Raw genomic sequence first — 19132 nt, forward strand, 5'->3', positions numbered from 1 at the left:
ACATCTAGCAAATCTGGGACAGCACGAAAAGACCAAACCTAAGCCTAAGAATAATAGGGATAGAAGAAGAAGAAGAAGACAAAGAAGACGAAGAATAAGAAGAAGAAGAAGAAGAAGAAGAAGAAGAAGAAGAAGAAGAAGAAGAAGAAGAAGAAGAAGAAGAAGAAGAAGAAATAATCCAGCTCAAAGTCATAAAAAATATATTCAATAAAATCATAAAAGAAAACTTTTCCAACCTAAAGAAGGCATCCCTATGAAGATATAAGAAGCTTAAAGAACACCAAATAGAAGGGATCAAAAAAAAAGTCCCCTTACCATATAATAATCAAAATGTTGGGGTCCATCCCCAACATAAATTATCTCTTAGACCAACGGGGAGGCCTGGGAATAAAGATACAACTCACATGGCTTTATCAGGAGGGAGATTCTCAGTGATTCCTAATGAAATCCTAAGTTCACATCCTGAAAAATTCTCCCAGCATTTATTCTCCAAACAGCTTTTAAACCAAAACAAAAACTGAGGGGGAAATTCATTAGCATTCTGTTTCCTAGGTAGCCAGGTGAATGTCTAAGGTCACCTCCACACCTATCTATGCCTGCTCTGTCACATCTTCCTATCTTCCTGCTCTGTATGCCAGCTCTGTCATGGAGGCTGAATTAACATCTCTATCCCAGGCATCCTCCAAATTACAAAGAAGGAGCAGAACAACATTAGCATATACTGTCCCTTTGTTAGGGATAGTGACAGTTTGTCTGTAAAGGCTCGGTGACCCCCTTCTGCGTGGGCAGGTGCAAACTATGGGCTGAGAGTCTGGCCACCATACAATGTAGACATATGGGCCTATATAATATATGGCCCTACATCAAAATACAAAACATACAGAATAAAGAAAGAATATTAAGAGCTGCAAAGAAAAAGGGACAAAGTATATAAAGGCAGACCTATCATAATTACACCCAATTTCTCAGTGGAAACCAAGAAAGCCAGAAAGTTCTGGACAGATGTACTGCAGACACTAAGAGACCATGGATGCAAGCCCAGACTACTATACCCAGCAAAACATTCAATCACTATCGTTGGAGAAAACAAGACATTCCATGACAAAACCAAATTTAAATAATACCTCTCCACAAATCCAGCCCTACAGAAAGTACTAGAAGAAAAACTCCAGCCCAAGGAAGCTAACTGCATCCACAAAAACACAGGCAACAGATAACCTCAGACCACCAAAACCCAAAGAAGGGAAACACACAAACACTAAAACCAAAAACTAATAGGGATTAACAATCACTGTTCTTTAAAATTTCTTAATATCAATGGACTCAATTCACCTATAAAAAGACACAGGCTAAGAGAATCTATATGAAATCAGGATACATCCTTCTACTGTTATAAGAAACATACATCAACTTCAAAGACAGACATTGTATCAGAGTAAAGGGATTGGTAAAAGATTTTCCAATCAAATGGACCTAAGAAACAAGCAGGTTACTTAGGTTTCTAATATCTAACAAAACAGACTTCAAACTATAGTCAATCAGAAGAGATGGAGAAGGACACTATACTTATAACAAGAATAATCCATCAAGATGAACTCTCAATACTGAGCATTTATGTCCCAAATACAAGAGCATCCACAAATGCAAAAGAAACATTACTAAAGCTTAAATTGTACATCAAATCCCACACACTAATAGTAGGAGACTTCAACACACCACTCTCCACAATGAACAGAAACTTAATACAGAAATAAGAGAACTAAAAGATGTCATGACTCAAATGGAATTAACAGACATCTATAGAACATTCCACTCAAACACAAAAGAATATATCTTCTTCTCAGCACATCATGGAATCTTCTCTAAAATTGACCACATACTCAGTTACAAAGTAAACCTCAACAGATACAAAAAAATTGGAATAAGCCCCTGTATCTTATCAGAATACCAAGGTTTAAAATTAGAATTTAACAATAACACTAATTACAGAAAACCTACAAACTCAAGGAAATTGAACAGTGCTCAATTGAACCACCCCTGGGTCAAGGAAGAAATAAAGAAAGAAATTAAAGACTTCCTTGAATTCAACAAAAATGAAGGTGCAAAGTACCCAAACATGGGATACTATGAAAGCAATGCTAAAAGGGAAGTTCTTAGCAGTAAGCATCTACATAAAGTAAGTAGAGAAATCTCACACTAGTGACTAACAGCACACCTGAAAATTCTAGAAAAAAAAGAAGCAGACTCACCCAGGAAGAGTAGACAACAGGAAATAATTAAAGTGAGGGCTGAAATAAATAAAATAGAAACAAGAAAACAATACAAAGAACCAATGAAACAAAGAGCAGGTTCTTTGAGAAAACAAAACAGACAAACCCTTATCCAAACTAATCAAAAAGCAGAGAGAGAACATCCAAGTTAACAAAATCAGAAATTAAAAGGGGGACATAAAAACAAACACTGAGGAAATCCAGAGAATCATTAGGTCATACTACAAAAACCTGTACTCCACAAAATTAGAAAATGTAAAAAAAAAAAAAGGACTATTTTCTGGATAGTTACCACATATCAAAATTAAATCAAGACCAAGTGAATAATTTATAGACCTATAACCAGCAAAGAAATAGAAGCAGCCACCAAAAAAAAGTCTCCCAACAAAAGACAGCCAAGGACTAGATGGCTTCAGTGAAGAATTCTACTAAAACTTCAAAGAAGAGCTAATACCTATATTCCTCAAAGTGTTCTATAGAACAGAAACAGAAGGAATATTGTCAAACTCTTTTTTTTTTTGAGGCTATAGTTACCCTGATACCAAAACCACACAAAGACTCAACCAAGAAAGAGAATTACGGACCAATCTCCCTCATGAACGTGATATAAACATACTCAATAAAATACTGACAAACCAAATTCAAGAACACATCAAAAAAATCATCCACCATGATCAAGTCAGCTTCATCCCAGAGATGCAGGGCTGGTTCAACATATGCAAATCTATCAATGTAATCCACCATATAAATAGACTGAAAGAAAAAAACATATGATCATCTCATTAGATGTTAAAAAAAAGCATTCAACAAAATCCAACACACCTTCATGATAAAGGTCTTGGAAAGATCAGGGTTAAAAAGAACACATCTAAATATAATAAAAAAATATATATAGCAAGCTGACAGCCACCGTCAAATTAAATGGAGAAAAACTCAAAATGATTCCACAAAATCAGAAACAAGACAAGGCTGTCCACTCTCACCATATGTATTCAACATGGTTCTTGAAGTTCTGGCTGTAGCAATAAGGAGATCAAGGGAATACAAATTAGAAAGGAAGAAGTCAAACTTTCCTTATTTGCTGATAATATACATTAGTGACCCCGAAAACTACCATGGAACTCCTACAATTGATAAATACCTTCAGTAATGAGGCAGGACACCAGATCAACTAAAAAAAAAATCAGTAGCCCTCCTATGTGCAAATGATAAAGAAGCTGAGAAAGAAATCAGAGAAATATCTCTGTTCACAATAGCCACAAATAGCATAACTCTAACCAAAGAAGTGAGAGACCTGTTCAACAAGAACGTTAAGTCTTTGAAGAAAGAAATTGAAGAAAATACCAGAAAATTGAAAGATCTCACATGCTCTTGAATAGGTAGGATCAACATAATAAAAATGGCAATCCTACCAAAAGCAATCTATACCCTGAATGCAATCCTTATCAAAAATTCCAACATAATTCTTCACAGACCTTGAAAGAAAAATACTCAACTTCATGTGGAAAAACAAAAATAAAACCAGGAGAGTCTAAACAATCCTGTAAAATAAAGAAACTTCCAAAGGCATCACCATCTCTGACACCAAGCTCTATTATACAACTACAGTAATGAAAAAGCTTGGTATTGGCATAAAAACAGAAAGGTTGACCAATGGAATCAAATCAAAGACCTGAAAATTAATCCACACACCTGTGAACAGCTGGTTTTTGACAAAAGCTAAAAATAAATGATGGGGAAAAAAGCATATTCAATAAATGATGCTGGCATAACTGGATGTCAACATGTAGAAGAATGAAAATTGATCCATATCTATCCCCATGCACAAAACTCAAGTTCAAATAGATTAAAGACCTCAATATAAATCTGACCACATTGAACCTGACAGAAGAGAAAGTGGTAAGCAGCCTTTAATGCATGGGCACAGGAAACCACTTCTTAAATATAACCCTTGTAGCACAGACACTGAGAGCAACAATAAATAAGTGGAACCTCCTAAAACTGAGAAAGTTCTGTAAAGCAAAGGACACAGTCAAAAGGACAAAAAGGCAGCCTACTGAATGGGAAAAGATCTTCACCAACCCCACATCAGACAAAAGACTGTTCTCCAAAATATATAAAGAATTCAAGAAATTAGACATCAAAATATCAAATAATCCAATAAAAATAGGGTACAGATGTGAACAGAGAGTTCTCAACAGAAGAATCACAAATAGCCAAAAGACACTTAAGGAAATGTTCAATATCCTTAGCCATTAGGGAAATGCAAATCAAAATAACTCTGAGATACCATCTTACACCAGTTAGAATGACTAAGATCAAAAACAATGAAAACTTATGCTGGAGAGAATGAGGAGTAAGGGAAACACTCCTCCTTTGCTGGTGGGAATGCAAACTTATACAATCACTCTGGAAATCAGTGGAATCAACCTACCTCAAGACCCAATAATACTACTCTTGGGCCTATACCCAAAGGATGCTCAATCATACTACAATGACATTTGTTCCACTATGTTCATAGCAGCATTGTTTATAACAGTCAGAACCTGGAAACAACCTAGATTGTCCCTCAACCGAAGAATGGATAAAGAAAATGTGGTACATTTACACAATAGAGTACTACTCAGCAGTAAAAAACAATGACATTCTTGAAATTTGCATGCAAACGGATGGAACTAGAAAAAAACATCCTGAGTGAGATAACCCAGACCCAGAAAGATGAACATGGTATTTACTCACTTATAAGTGGATAGTAGCTATAAAGCAAAGGATATTGAGCCTATTGTCCACAACCCTAGAGAAGCTAAGTAACAAGGGGAACATATATAGATCCCCTTTGGAAGGAGAAATAGATGAGATCTCCTAACAAAATTGGGAGCATGGGGGTGAAGGAAGAAAGGAGGGCAGAAGGGGAGGAGAAGGAGAGAAAGGGAAGAGGAGGAGAACTTGAGGGAATGGGATAGTCGAGATAGAGCAAGGACAGAGACAGAAAGCAAGAAAAGAGATATTTTGATTGAGGGAGACATTATGGGGCTAGCAAGAAACCTGGCACTAGAGAAATTCCCAGGGATACACAAGGATGACCCCAGCTAAGAACCTAAGGAATAGTGGAAAGGGTCCCTGAACTGGCCTTGTCCTGTAGTCAGATTGATGACTATCTTAAATGTCACCATAGAACCTTCATCCAGCAACTGATGGAAAAAGAGGCAGAGACCCACAGAGGAGCACTGGGCTGAGCTCCTGAAGTCTGGTTGAAGAGTCGGAGAAATGAGAATATGAGCAAAGAGGTCTAGACCATGATGGGTACACCCGCTGAAACAGTCTACCTGAGCTAATGGGAACTCACCAACTCTACATGGACAGGGAAGGAACCAGCACAGGACCAAACTAGACCCCCTGAATGTGGGTGTCAGTTGTATGATTGGGGCAACTGCGAGGCCACTGGCAGTGGCATCAGGATTTGTGCCTGCTGCTTGTACTGGCTTTTTGAAACCCATTCTCTTTGGATGGATACCTTGTTCAGCCTGTATATAGTGGGAAGGGCCTTGGTCCTTCCTTGGAGCAATGTGCCTTGTCCTCTCTGAGGAGTGGATGGGGACAGGGAGGAAGGTAGAAGGAATGGGAGGAGAAGTTGGAGTGGAAACTACGATTGATTTTGTAAAATGAAAAAAGTTTGTTTTCTTTTTTAAAAAATAAAATCTAAAAAAAATCCATGACCTATTCATAATTTTACTGAAAATAAATCTTTTAGCTCTTTATTTAACCTCTGAAAATGTAGTGTAGTGCACTAGTCTTCCCATACTACTTCAAGACCCAGCAATACCACTCTTGGGGATATAGACAAAGGATGAAGATTAATACCACAAGGACATTTGCTCGGCTATGCTCATAGCAGCATTATTCATAATAGCCAGAACCTGGAAACAACCTAGATGCTCCTCAACTGAAGAATGGATAAAGAAAATGTGGTACATTTACACAATGGAGTATTACTCAGCGGTTAAAAAAAAATGACATTCTTGAAATTTGCATGTAAATGGATGGAACTAGAAAAAAAATATTCTCAGTGAGGTAACCCAGACCCAGAAAGAAAAACACAGTCTGTACTCACTCACAGTAAGTGAATAGTAGACATAAAGCAAAGGATAACCAGCCTACAGTTCTCAACCCCCAAGAAGACAGAAAACGAGAACCCTGAGAGAGACATACATGGATCCTCTGGGAAGGGGAAGTAGACAACATCTCTTTAGTAATGTGACAATGTGGGGTGACAAGAGAGGGTGGTAGAGGAATGGGGAGGGGAATATGAGGAATTGGGAAAATCCAGCTGAGTGAAGGACAGAGAGAGAGAGCAAGGAAAGAGATACCTTGAAAGAAGGAGCCCTTATGGGGTTAGCAAGAAACCAAGCACTAGGGAAATTTCCAGGAATCCACAAGAATGACCCCAGCTAAGAATCTAAGCAATAGTGGAGAGGGTACCTAAAATGTCCTTCCCCTGTAATCAGATTGATGACTACCTTAATTGTCATCATAGAGCCTTCATCCAGTAACTGATGGAAGCAGATGCAAAGATCCACAGCTAAGCACTAAGTTGGACTCCTGGAGTTCAGCCATAGAGAGGGAGGAGTGATATTGCTAGCAAAAAGCCCAAGGTCATGATGGGGAAATCAACAGAAACGGCTGACCCAAACAGCAGGGGAGCTGCATAAGACCTTACTAGGCCCTCTGAATGTGGGTGACAGCTGTGTGACCTGGGCTATTTATGGGGCTACTAGCCATGAAACCAATATTTATCCCTAGTGCATCAACTGTCTCTTTGGAGCCCATTACCTGTGGAGAATACCTTGCTCAGCCCAGACGGTCCAGGCAACTTTCTATTGTAGACAGTAGAGAGGCTTGTAAGGCCATTTTCCTTTTTCAGGACCCATTGGCCATTGTTAGATGAAAGGGGTCATTAAGGCCTACTCATCCTCAAGATTGACAGTCAGTTAATGATGTCTGGGAGAAGAAAGACATTTTCTTCAATGGACTAGCCACTAGAAGTCACTCACTGTCCTGTAAATAATATATCATCCCTGCTTCGATAGCTAACCCTAATTTAACTTCTTGGTTCACACACACACACACACATAAAAAGACATGAAAGAAGAGAAATGGGATGAGTGGGGATGAGAGAAGAATAAGAACAATTAGTGATAGATATGAAAAAATATGTAACACATATATATAAAAATGTTATAATGCTCATCATTATGCATAATTAATATAAGCTAAGAAAAAGTTTTAAAATCCTGAGGATAAGTTTTTACAAATTAAATTCAATAAGCAAAAGTCCTTTTTGAATGAAATATATGTATGCAATATATTTAATAGTGGCATATTGCATCTTGATCAGGCTCGTGCTTTCTTTGTGTCATAACAAGCTGCCATTATGCTCACCTCAATGGTTAAGATGTCTCCAGAACTCTTCATTCCATTTATGTGTGCGACTTTTCTAAGTTCCTTTAAGCTCCTTTGAAGTTTGTTGGTCACAAGCAGCCACCGAGCTGACTCTGGCATCCACCTGCACATGAGGATGTTGAAAGTAAAATTAATTTTCATGTGGTCATTTTTTTGTACCACATTTGTCCTTGGATAGTTTTATTATTAGTTTAACAGTTACAGAAGTAAATATAATGGTTATATAAAAAATATAATGGTTATAGCAGTAAATATAATCCTATGTTATCTGGTACTAGAAAACAATTTACCCATGTAGTACACCTGCACTTCCGGACTGCAGAATTGGAGTCATGTTAGTCTCCCTGCCATGACCTGGATGCAAATTTACATGCGGTTCACCGAAATGGAACATAAGGGACACCTATAAAGTACTTTCCCAGATTCCCTGTTAGAATGCAGGCAGCATTTATTCATAAAATGTTTTCCTAAATTGAGGACCTCTGGAAAATTGTACACAGTAATTATACCATTTGAAGTGTGTTCATTCCTACACCAAGCACCTGATGGCATCTAACCACTCATTACAGAGGAATCTGATTCAGTTTCTCATTTATATAATGGGGTAATCAGTGCCACGGTGTTGATTGGTGTGTTGTGAAGATTTAAATTGCATGAATGGGTCTGACAGAAGATTTTCTCCTTTGTCTGATGAACTCCTCTCACTGTATCAAGCCTTTCAGACCCTTACAGTCATTTCTAACCAAATATGCCATCTCTGCTGATCCAATAGTGTAGCACTTTTTAATTTTAAAGGAGGAAAGGGTATGATTTTGCTCTGGGAGCTAAGCCCACATAGCCTCTTGCACTAAGTAGTGGACCCCAGCTTCCCCTGCTCAGGCCCATCCTGGCAGACCAGAAGCTCACTGCACTAATCTGAAGGAGAAAATTACATCTCAGACATACTAAGACTTAATCCTCTCCTGAACATCGTGGCTCTAGTAAAAGAAAAAAGGCAATCTGAACAAAAAAGGAAGAAATAAAGAAACACTCAACCAACCAAGTTCTCCAGCTGCTTCAGTCCCCACTCAACCCAAAACAACATGACTCTTTCAAAAGTTGCTAATCCCATAATAATGATCATAATAGAAATGACCAGAAAAAAATCCCAGACAAATAATTCAACATAATGATTATAACCATATTTAGCACTTCAAATAATATGTGAATATGCTCCAAGAGAACAAAAATAAAGAGAGAAATAAAATAAGGAGTAACATAATTCAGTGAAGAGGTAAGATTACTGGGGGAAAAAGAAGCTGAAATGATGCTGAAAACGAAAAACTCATTAATTAATTCAAATAGATACCTCGGTGGAGCCCAGGCTGGGGAAGGTTGAAGAGAGGAGGGGAGAGGCAGGGAGGGGAGCAGAGAAAATGTAGAGCTCAATAAAAATCAATAATAATAATAATGATGATGATAACAATCCACCACAGGCTATTACAATTCTAAATATATATGTACCAAAAACAAATGTGCTCAATTTTATAGAAAAAATACTATTAAATCTAAAATCCCAAAGTGATAGTGAGTATCCCACTCACACCAGAAGACAGATCAAGGCAAAAAATAAACTAATTGTTTTAAAAGTAAAAGAATAAGAGGCCATCCCAATCCCCCACCTGCAGACCTCTCTCATTGTCTCAGTGCCCTCCCAATTCTCCATCTCCTGCTTGTCACCATGTCCCAGACCCCAAATCAAGTAGAGAACCCCTACCTGACCAGAGGGCCACCCCAGAAGTCCAGCCCCCAACTCTAGTGGAGACCTCCCCTCCCCACCCCACCCCTACTCGACCATAGCCCATACAGGCCAGAGAACCAGAGAGGAAACAGAAACCAAGGGACAACACACCAATCCAAAAGACACAAACCCAGAAATAGGCACTCCAAACCCAGATTCCTGGGTATTATCATAAGAACACAATCAACAATAGCCAAGGCAATGTGTCACCACCAGTAAGCCCTGAATATTCTAACACAGCTGAAGCACAAGAAAAAGACCTTAAGACCAACTTTATGAAGATGATAAAGGTCATTTTAAAGAGGTGAATAAATCCCTTAAGGAAATCAAGATAAAGACAATTAAAAACTTGGAGGAAGTTAGTAAAGCACAAGAAAAAAAAAAACAAACAGTTAAAAAAAACTGTTAAAGACCTGAAAATGAAAATATAAACAATAAAGAAAACACAAACTGAGGAATTCTAGAAATAAAAAACCTAGGTAAGCAAACAAGAGCTACAGACACAAGCATCACCGGCAGAATACCAAAGATAGATAAAAGAATCTCTTAATTTTTATTTTATTTTTAGGAAAGAAAAGACATTAAAATTGTACTTAATTTTACTAAGATAATTGTTGCTAATGAGCTAAGTTTTTCTTTTATGTTTAATATATTCATGCACTCTGTTTAAAATAGAAGCATGTTATAAATGGTAAGCGCTAATATGTATGTTGCACCTCCAATGTTTTTAAATGTTTTATTTATATGTAAAAACCTAAATAAAAATAGCATGAAATACTGTAAAATTGAATGAACATAATAAACACCTATAGGACATTCCACTCCAACAATAAACACCTTATATTCTTTGTAATGGCACCCATGGAACTTTCTCCAAAATCAACTTCCTAGTAGGACACAAAGCAAACCTCAACAAGTATAGGAAAACTTTAATAAACATCCTTTATTCTGTCTGACCACAAAGAAATGCTGGGTATCAGAAAGCACACAAACTCATGGAACTTAAATGATGACTGGAGAGAAATTAAGAAGGAAATTTTGTAATTCCTAAGACTGCATGAAGATAAAAGCACAACATATCAAAATCTATGGGACTCAATAGAGGCAGTCCTAAGAGGAGACTTTATAGTACTAAGTGCCTATATCAAAAACATTTGAGAGATTTCAAGTTAATAACTTAATGGTATATCTTAAGGCCTTGGAAAAAGAAGAACAGACCAATCCCAAATAGACAGCCAAAATCAGGACCAAAATTAAGAAAACGAAACAAAAAAACTTTGAAAGACAAACAAGGTTGACAAACTCTTGGCTGAATTAACCAAAAGAGAGAAGGGACCCAAATAAGGAAAATTAGAAATAAAAGGAGAAACCTATAACAAATACAAACGATGTTCGAAAAATCATAAGAAAATATTTTTAAATTTCTTGTTCATTGAATGGGAAAATCTAAAGAAATGGGCTAATATCTATATGCATGAAACATAACAAAAGCAAACCAAGACGAAATTAATAATTTAAACAGATCCATAGTCAGCAATGAAATTGAAGCATAAATAAAAATTATTCTGACCTAAAGAACTCTGTGGTCAGATGCATTCAGTGCAGAATTCTACCAGAATCTCAAAGAAATAACACCAATACTTCTCAAATTATTTCATAAAATAGTTATGGAAGGAACACTTCCAGACTCTTTTTATGAAGCAGTATTGATGTTATTTTGCTGTGCGCTCAGATTGTCAAACTCACATTTATATCCATACTTTTGTGCTGATCTCAACCTTAGTTAGACAAGCTTCTTATTACAGAGGGCAGTAGTTAATAGAGAGCATTATAACTCTTCCAAATGCTGAGAATAAGTAACTGATTTCTCAGCCATAGAGGGGACATCTATATCAGCACACCTCCCCCATCCAAGGTTCAGGGAAGGTGGTGAAATGGGACACGGAGAGAACGCAAGAGCTGGAGAATGAAAAGGGAGGCTCTAGAATGCTTTGCTCTCTCTCAACACGCTTACAGCACACATGATGAAGCCAGTTAAAAATTCTGGCAGGAAAGGGAATGGGCACCCCCGGTTCTACCGCTAGCTAAGGATTTATTGGCAGTTGATGGCTACTGGAAAAGAGAAAGTCACTTTAGGAATGTGGGTACTGTTAGGTTCCCCATAACCCAGTGAAAGACTCTATACCCATGAGCACATGGGCAGTTCTAACTGGACTCGGAAGAATAAATATGTAAGTAAATAAATAGTACACAATGTTGTGAAGATGTGATTGAGGTCCTGGTGGGAGTGAGAAGGAGACAGTGAGGGATGGATGTGGTCAAGATACTCTTTCTATTCATGTACACAATGTATATATGAAAACTTCAAAGAATAAACATTTTGAAAATGAGAAACATACATTCTATTTTGATGTCTAATAAAATTTTTAAACTTTCAAAACAAAAGAAAAGAAGGAGATTTGGTAGCACACACAATTAATCTTAGCACAAGCTGGGCAGAGGTAGGAGAATCTCTGTTAGTTCAAGGCCAGGCTGATTTGCAAGTCCTAGAACAGTTGGAGCTGTTCAGTGAGACTCTGTCTTAATTTTTTTTAATTAAATTAAAATTTAAAAGTAAGAACATGAAAAAGAAAGGAAGGGGACATAAAGAACAAATGAGATGAGTGGTCATTCTGCCTACAGTTGTTTTTAAGATTTTATTTTTATTTGTTTTACTTTGGTGTGAAAGGGTGTCTTGTCTGCATGTATTTCTATGTACCACAGGCATGCCTGGTGCCCTTGAGAGCCAGAAGAGGGAATCGGACTCCCTAGAACTGCAGTTAGTAAGTGGTTTTGAGGCACCGTGTAGGTGCTAAGAACCAAACCTGGGTCCTCTGGAAGAGTATCCAGAACTCTTAACTGCTGAGCCATTTCTCCAGGTCCCTGCCTACAGCTTTAAACTAAAGAAACCATGTTCGTTCTTCCTTCATTAAACACTGGGATAAATTTACTTCCTGTCTTTTATCCATATCACCTGCAAAGATAAATATCACAAAAGTTTTCAAAATGTTTTTCTCTTTAAAGTCACTCATACAAATACAAACTACAGTAGAAGCAATCTAATCTTTAAAGATTTTCCTGTATGCAGTGAAATATTTTTGCAAAAACTCTATTATAACCTGAGTAAATAAGGCTTGGTAGCAAAGACACACAGAAAGATAAAGAACATTCTAGTAAGGATGCATTGCTACTCTCTCTTTTTTATGGTAGTTTTTTTCCTAATAAATAAAATTAACCTATGTATGATAAATTTAAATATCAAATAGTAGACATTTTTATTAAGTATACCATATCTTAGAGTGATTAGATGTATATATGTATTGAGTATACTTCCTCAGAAATTACTTGTTATTTATCCGTAGTATGAATATGAGGTGATATATTTTATCCAGCTACTAATAAAAAGTCAAAAGCCACAATTAGAATCTTCATATAAATAATGAGTCCTCCTAAGCATAACTATATCTCTTGTCATACATGTATATAATTTTATAAAAATACTTATGACCTTGAATTAAAGTTTAATTGAGTCTTCTTGGTTCACCTGAGAGTCCTGCTTGTCCAAATGGCACACAATACAAAGAGGAGCACATACTGTCGGGTACAGACCAAGGGCAAATGCATTTCTTTTGTCCTGATTCCATGTGCATAGTCATGCCAGGATTCCATAAGACAGAAGAGAAAAGGAATTCTTACCGTGTGGGCACAAGTAAGAAAAATATTGGTAGAGACATCATCAGTTGGAGGTGGTGCCAGTTTTGAACAGTAAAAGCCAGGCCTGCTAATGCCATCTGTCCAATTCCTGAAGAACATACTAACAGTGTTGTTGCCAAGGCTTGGATTTCAGGTTTTGTCCATTCAATCACTGAAAGAAAAGAAAATGAATCTTGACTTCCAATAAGCTGGGAAGAACATCCAGGTCAAAACCAAAGTTTGGAAACTGTCCACAAAAGCTTTGACTTACTGAGCAAGGCACAATTTGTCATAAAACCTGAGGAAGAAATTCCTGCCAGGAAACGTAGTGAGCAGTAGATGAAGAAGGTGGGAGCGAACGCTGCACAGGTTTCAGAGACGGCCATTAGCAGTAAAGCACATATGAAGACTAACCTCCTCCCAAACCTGAGGGAAAGGAAGGATCAGATTATGGGAACAATGCGTTGGCATACAAATTGAATACCCTTTAAAATGATAAATAATTCTTCAAAATAACCAAGAGTGTGTATCCTGCAAAGCTACTTTCTGTGTTTGTGAACAGCATGAACCAAAGCTTCTTCTCCAATTTGCTACCAGTATTTTTCCTACTATTTCAAGCCATAAGACAGTGTAGAACATTGGAGTTTTAACATAATATAAATACCTATTACTAAATTATTCATTTAGCATGTATCAGTAACTTGTTCCACTATTATGACAAAATACTTGGTAAAAACCCACTCCATGGAAAAGGGGTTTGGGTTTGGCTCAGAGTTCCACATAGCACACATTTGGCAGAGAAGGCGTGGTGTGGTGGTTCCATGGTGGCAGGAGAATGGAAGAGTTCCTCACATGATGACTGATCGAGGCAGCAGCGTTCAGACTTGACCCTGAAGGTTAGGTATCTCTATCAGGATCTACTGGGAAAAAATTAACTCTACCGGTCAGCCCCCACAACCAAAGGTCCTACAACTTCTCAAAACACTTCCATCATTTAGGGGGTAAAAAATTCTGTGGGTGATACTTCACATTCAGACCAGACAAGTATAGATTACACATAGTATTCCATATTTGCCATCAAAATCAGCACTTTGGAATTCAGGACTCCTGTGCTGGGCATCTGTGAATATTTGATGGTGGACTGCCCTCTCTGCTGAGTTTGGATTTAATGACCTGGAACAACATTGCACTTTCTTGTGCAGATTATTTAAAAGTCACAAGGCAGGCATAAGAACTAGTACAAAGGTCTAAAGAAATAATTAAGCCAGATGAAGAACAAATAAATACAAAACAGAAAGATTCAAAAAGTCAAAATTAGAGTTGTATTATCAACTGGAAGAGGAATCCTCTCCAACCAGTTGAACAAAAGCATGTGTACTGATTTCACGTAAGTGTGGTAACTGCTGAACCACTCTGTTATAGCTGCTCTTCTCAACGGCATATTTACATTGTGATGTTAGTTATACATTCTATTATAAACATATTTATACAACATATTCCTAATTCTTAAGTTTGTACTTCACTTTAGAGCAAGGAATGAATAAAAAAGTGTGTTAGATAAAATGATAAAATGACAGTTTTGGTAAAACTTGGTCAGTCAAACAATACATAGGTATATCATGTAAATCATATGTATTCTCATAGGAAAGAGTCATCTGTAAAACTGGTAAATGTTCTATTTCTTCAATGGCAAGTCTTTGGTGGTACTCTAGTTGTGCATTCCTAGAAGACAGTCTTCATGGACTCCCACTGTGAAACACCATGTAGCAATTAGAAAAATGAACTGAAAGTGCAGAGATATATAGGTATCCCAACAAACAGAAAAAGAGTGTTGAAGCACACACTAGGTGCTAGGTCCCTAGCTGGTGACCCTGTTCTAGAACCTCGGGAATATGGGGCCTCATTGGAGGAAGTGATCGTCTGAAGACTAAGTAGAGAGCCTGACACCAGTGCTTTGCTAGTAGATAGCCTCCATCCCCTGTCACCATATCCCAAGCCTTCATCCCATCGTGTCTTTCCATCACGATGATTGTACCCTCAAGCATGTGCAAAGGCAAAATGCAGAGAATGGTTGTAGGAATTCCTACAGCCGGTAGCCTTTAAGTTACCCGCACACTTGGGCATGGCCTCTTATACTCTATATGATGATGTAAAGCGCGCATCCAGCTTCTCTTCAGGAGGCGTGATTCAGTTCCTGTTCCCCATTCCAGCAGAGGATTGGAGTCTGTGAGTCTACCCCTAAATAAATAACCCTTTATAATACTCAATTATGAGCTACTGTGGGATTTCTTTTTAGCATCCTTCCTTAGAGAACAACTGGCTGTGGGGTGCTCAACCCCAAACAATGCATCTACCATGCAACCACTATACTTAAGGCTCAGAAACCACCACAGAAGAGGGAACAGAATGATTATAAAAGCCAGAGGACCAGAATGTTTTCTGTGAGAGAGTATCTTCTATACACAACAGGAGCTGTACCCATAAAATCTGAAGAATATGGTCACCTAAATATGACTAGCACAATGACAGCACCAGTTGACATGCCAACACAGATGGAGGAAATCTCATAAGACCCCACCCCTAGTTGAAGAGCTATAACCAATTAATGGCTGCTGGTAGAGGGAGAATCCGTCTTCCTCAGGGATGAGCCCCCTGATAGATTGTCCAATCCCAAGTGATCAGCCCTAAATACACACACAACAAGCAAAATTAAACGGACTCAATAGATTATATTTATATGTGGGCATATGCATACATAAAATAATAATTTCAAAAAGAGGTCATGAATTTGAGAGATAGTTTGAGAAACACAGGAGGAGCTAGACGAGGAAGTGAAGAAGTGATATAAATACAGTACTCACATATAAAACTCTCAAAGAGATAAAAAGTTTTTAAATTGAAAAAATCCTTTCTTAATTTTCTCTTGTCAGGAGTTTAACAGAGTTTAGGAAAACCACTAATATGATAATATGATAAACACACCTGACTGATCTCTTATTAATAGAGAGATATTAGATGTTTGATATTTAAAGAGATCATTATATGTATAATAAGCACTTCTTCTCTCATTTCAGATTCTCTTTGTTTTTGTTTTGGTTTGGGGGGGCGGTTGTCTGTTTGTTTTGGTTTGGGTTTTTTGGTTAATTTTTTTTTCCATTTGTTTATGTGCTTGGTTGGTTGGTTTGTTGGGGTTTGGGGTTTGTTTGGTTTTTTTTTTTTTTGGTTGTTTGTTTTTCAAGGCAGGGCTTCTCTGTGTAACCCTGGAATATCAGGGTATCTCTTCCCCCTTCTTTGTTTTGAAGATTGACTTTACACTGTGACATTTCTTGAAGACTAATAAATAATTCTAATCAAAGACTAACAATTCTAATGAAAAGGTCAAGATAATGAGAATCGATTTAAAACAAAGATCTAAATTTAATTAGTTCTTTGGCGAAACAGAAGAAAAATGATCAATTAACATATTCCATGTGAACTGTAGGAATAAAACAGTACCCCCAAAGGCTCAGGGATCACTGAGGAAGACAGAGCAAAGAGACTGCTTCTTAGCCAAAGGTCAGAAAGATTGGAGCCAAACAGAGTCTTCTAGACTTGACAGGACGTGACACTCATCAGCTTTCAGCAGCTGTGACTGACTACAAAAGACCTGCACAAATCAAGTCAGCATGAGCTCAGAAGTCCCGACCCCTAACTGAGAAGCTATTAGCAGCTGATGACTTCTGAAGAAAGGAGACTCAATTTTTTTCTTTAAGGGTATGGACTCCATCCAGCAGGTGGACCATTCCACAGTGAATGGCCCCACACCTAGGGCAACACAAATTGGAACCAACATCTTATTTTACAAAGGGAATGGGGAGAAGAAAAAGTTAGGAGTGTGGGATGGGGACTGCATTTGGAAGGAGTTAGGGGGAGGGTGACATGAATATATGACAAAAATATGTCATATGCATATGTGAAATTCTCAAAAACTAGTAAAAAATATATTCTTACAAGAATATGATGGCTGGAGAGGCTGTGTTAATATTAGACAAAAATAGATTTTAGAACAGATGTTTGTCCAGGTGTGGTAGTACATAGACACAAGTCTTGAGGCACTAACATTATTATTATTTGAAGACTATTTTTGGAACACACAAAGAGTTTGCTAAGGAGGGCTATATAGTGAGACACTGTGAGGACATCTATCCTCCCATGCTCCCTCCACTGCCAACAATCTTGGCTGTTGTCTTCTAAGGAAGACTAATTCACACTGTGTTCAGAAGTCAAAGTTTATCTGGAGCATAGTTCAAAGGAGCAACAGTGTGAAAGTCTACCACTGCTATCTGAACTTAGTAGTCTTAATTACCACGTTCCCTCTCTCTCTCCTGGGGTGGTCTTTGGGTGTCTTCCTTCCTGGCAAGATGTTTTCTTGGAAGCTGTCTTGATCCACAATTTGACCTTTTACAGTTAAAAGCACAAATACGAATAAAGGTGTAAGGACTCACAAAGTTGACTAAAGAAAGGCAAAGGTGACTCTTGAATGTTCCTCAGGGAGAAGCGCTGTGGGAGCCAGCTAGAACCTGCTGGAACCAACTTTGTTTTTTGACCTGACCCCTCTTCTCCCTCCTGTCTGATTACCTCATACCCAGATGCCATCTCACTAATCTTCCTCAGTGTTCCTGGTGTTGGGAACAGTGTATTAAGCCAAAAACTTGTTTTAGTCCTAAAAATATTAAGTTAGGAAACCTGAGAACTGTGATTTCAAGACCACCCTGAAACACATAGTTTGTGGCCAGCATGTACTACACAGTGAGACACCCTCTTTAAAATAAATAAAATAAAAACAATCCATGAATAATAAGGTGAATAAATACTTTCTTCATTGAGAAAAGAAAGCACGTAATAAAACCGGACTCTCTGAATGTGGCTGACAATGGGGGCTGACTGAGAAGCCATTGATAAAGGCACTGGGACTTGTTTCTACTGCATGAACTGGCTTTTTGGGACCCTAGTCTATTTGGATGCAAAGCTTCCTAGGTCTGGATGTAGCAGGGAGGGCCTTGGACTTCCCACAGTGCAGGGTTCCCTGCCCTCTCTTAAGGAGGGAGGAGGAAGGAGGAGGGAAAGTGGGGGAGTGTGAGGGGGATGGGAGGAGGGGAGGAAGTGTAAATTTTTGAATGGAAAAATAAATAAATAAATAAAAATCAATTAAAAAGTATGAATTATAATGCTGAATCTCAAATTTACATTTATGTAAATAGTATTTTCAAAAACACAACACAAAGTTAAAGGAAAAAAATACGTCAGTGGAGTGAGAGTTTTTAATATTACTCTCAGTAATTAACAAAAAAAGCAAGGAATATACCACAAGACTTGAGACGTATGAGTGAATATTGCTCCCAACCAAAATTACTTGTTTGGCATTACACAGCACTGTTCCATGAAGAGCAGCTTACGAACCTGCTCCAGAATTCTGTGCCTCCAGCACTCCTACTTGGAAAATTACTATCTGGTCTGAGAGTACTAAGAGGGACCGTTCAGATTTTGTTCACTGTGAGCAAGGATGCCCTAGGCAGAATGGCTATCATCAGGAAAACTGAAAACAAGTGTTGAAGATGATGTGGGAAGGGAGGAACATCTATTCACTGCTGGTAAGGGTACACATTAGTACCACCAATATGAAAATTGGTGGCAAGTTTCTTCAAAACATTAAAAGTACCCTACGACCCAATCATATAACTCCTGGCATATACCCAAAGGACTCCATACTGTGCCAAAGAGACACTGCTCTTCATTTTATTGTTGCAATGTTTGTGATAGCAAGGACAGAGAAGCAGCCTAGTTGTCCATCAACAGATGAATCAATAGTGAAATGCGATACCTGCACACAATGGGTATTCTTCAGCTGATA

The 19132-nt window shown here is 37.9% G+C and overlaps 1 protein-coding gene across 2 annotated transcripts in view; it reads right to left on the reverse strand.

The window, feature by feature from the left end:
- LOC101994965 (solute carrier family 22 member 19-like) overlaps positions 1-19132 on the reverse strand; it is a 41355-nt gene that overhangs the window by 18371 nt on the left and 3852 nt on the right. The window contains exons 3-5 of one of the 2 annotated variants that reach the window (XM_005351887.3): positions 13514-13668; positions 13246-13414; positions 7710-7833 (exon numbers count right to left, since the gene is read on the reverse strand). In XM_005351887.3, coding sequence (XP_005351944.1) covers positions 7710-7833; positions 13246-13414; positions 13514-13668 — 448 coding nt within the window. The remainder of the gene's footprint in view (positions 1-7709; positions 7834-13245; positions 13415-13513; positions 13669-19132) is intronic. The other variant, XM_026781570.1, reaches the window with a different exon arrangement.

The sequence above is a fragment of the Microtus ochrogaster genome, chromosome 8, assembly GCF_000317375.1.
Source record: "Microtus ochrogaster isolate Prairie Vole_2 chromosome 8, MicOch1.0, whole genome shotgun sequence".
Taxonomy (NCBI): Eukaryota; Metazoa; Chordata; class Mammalia; order Rodentia; family Cricetidae; genus Microtus; species Microtus ochrogaster.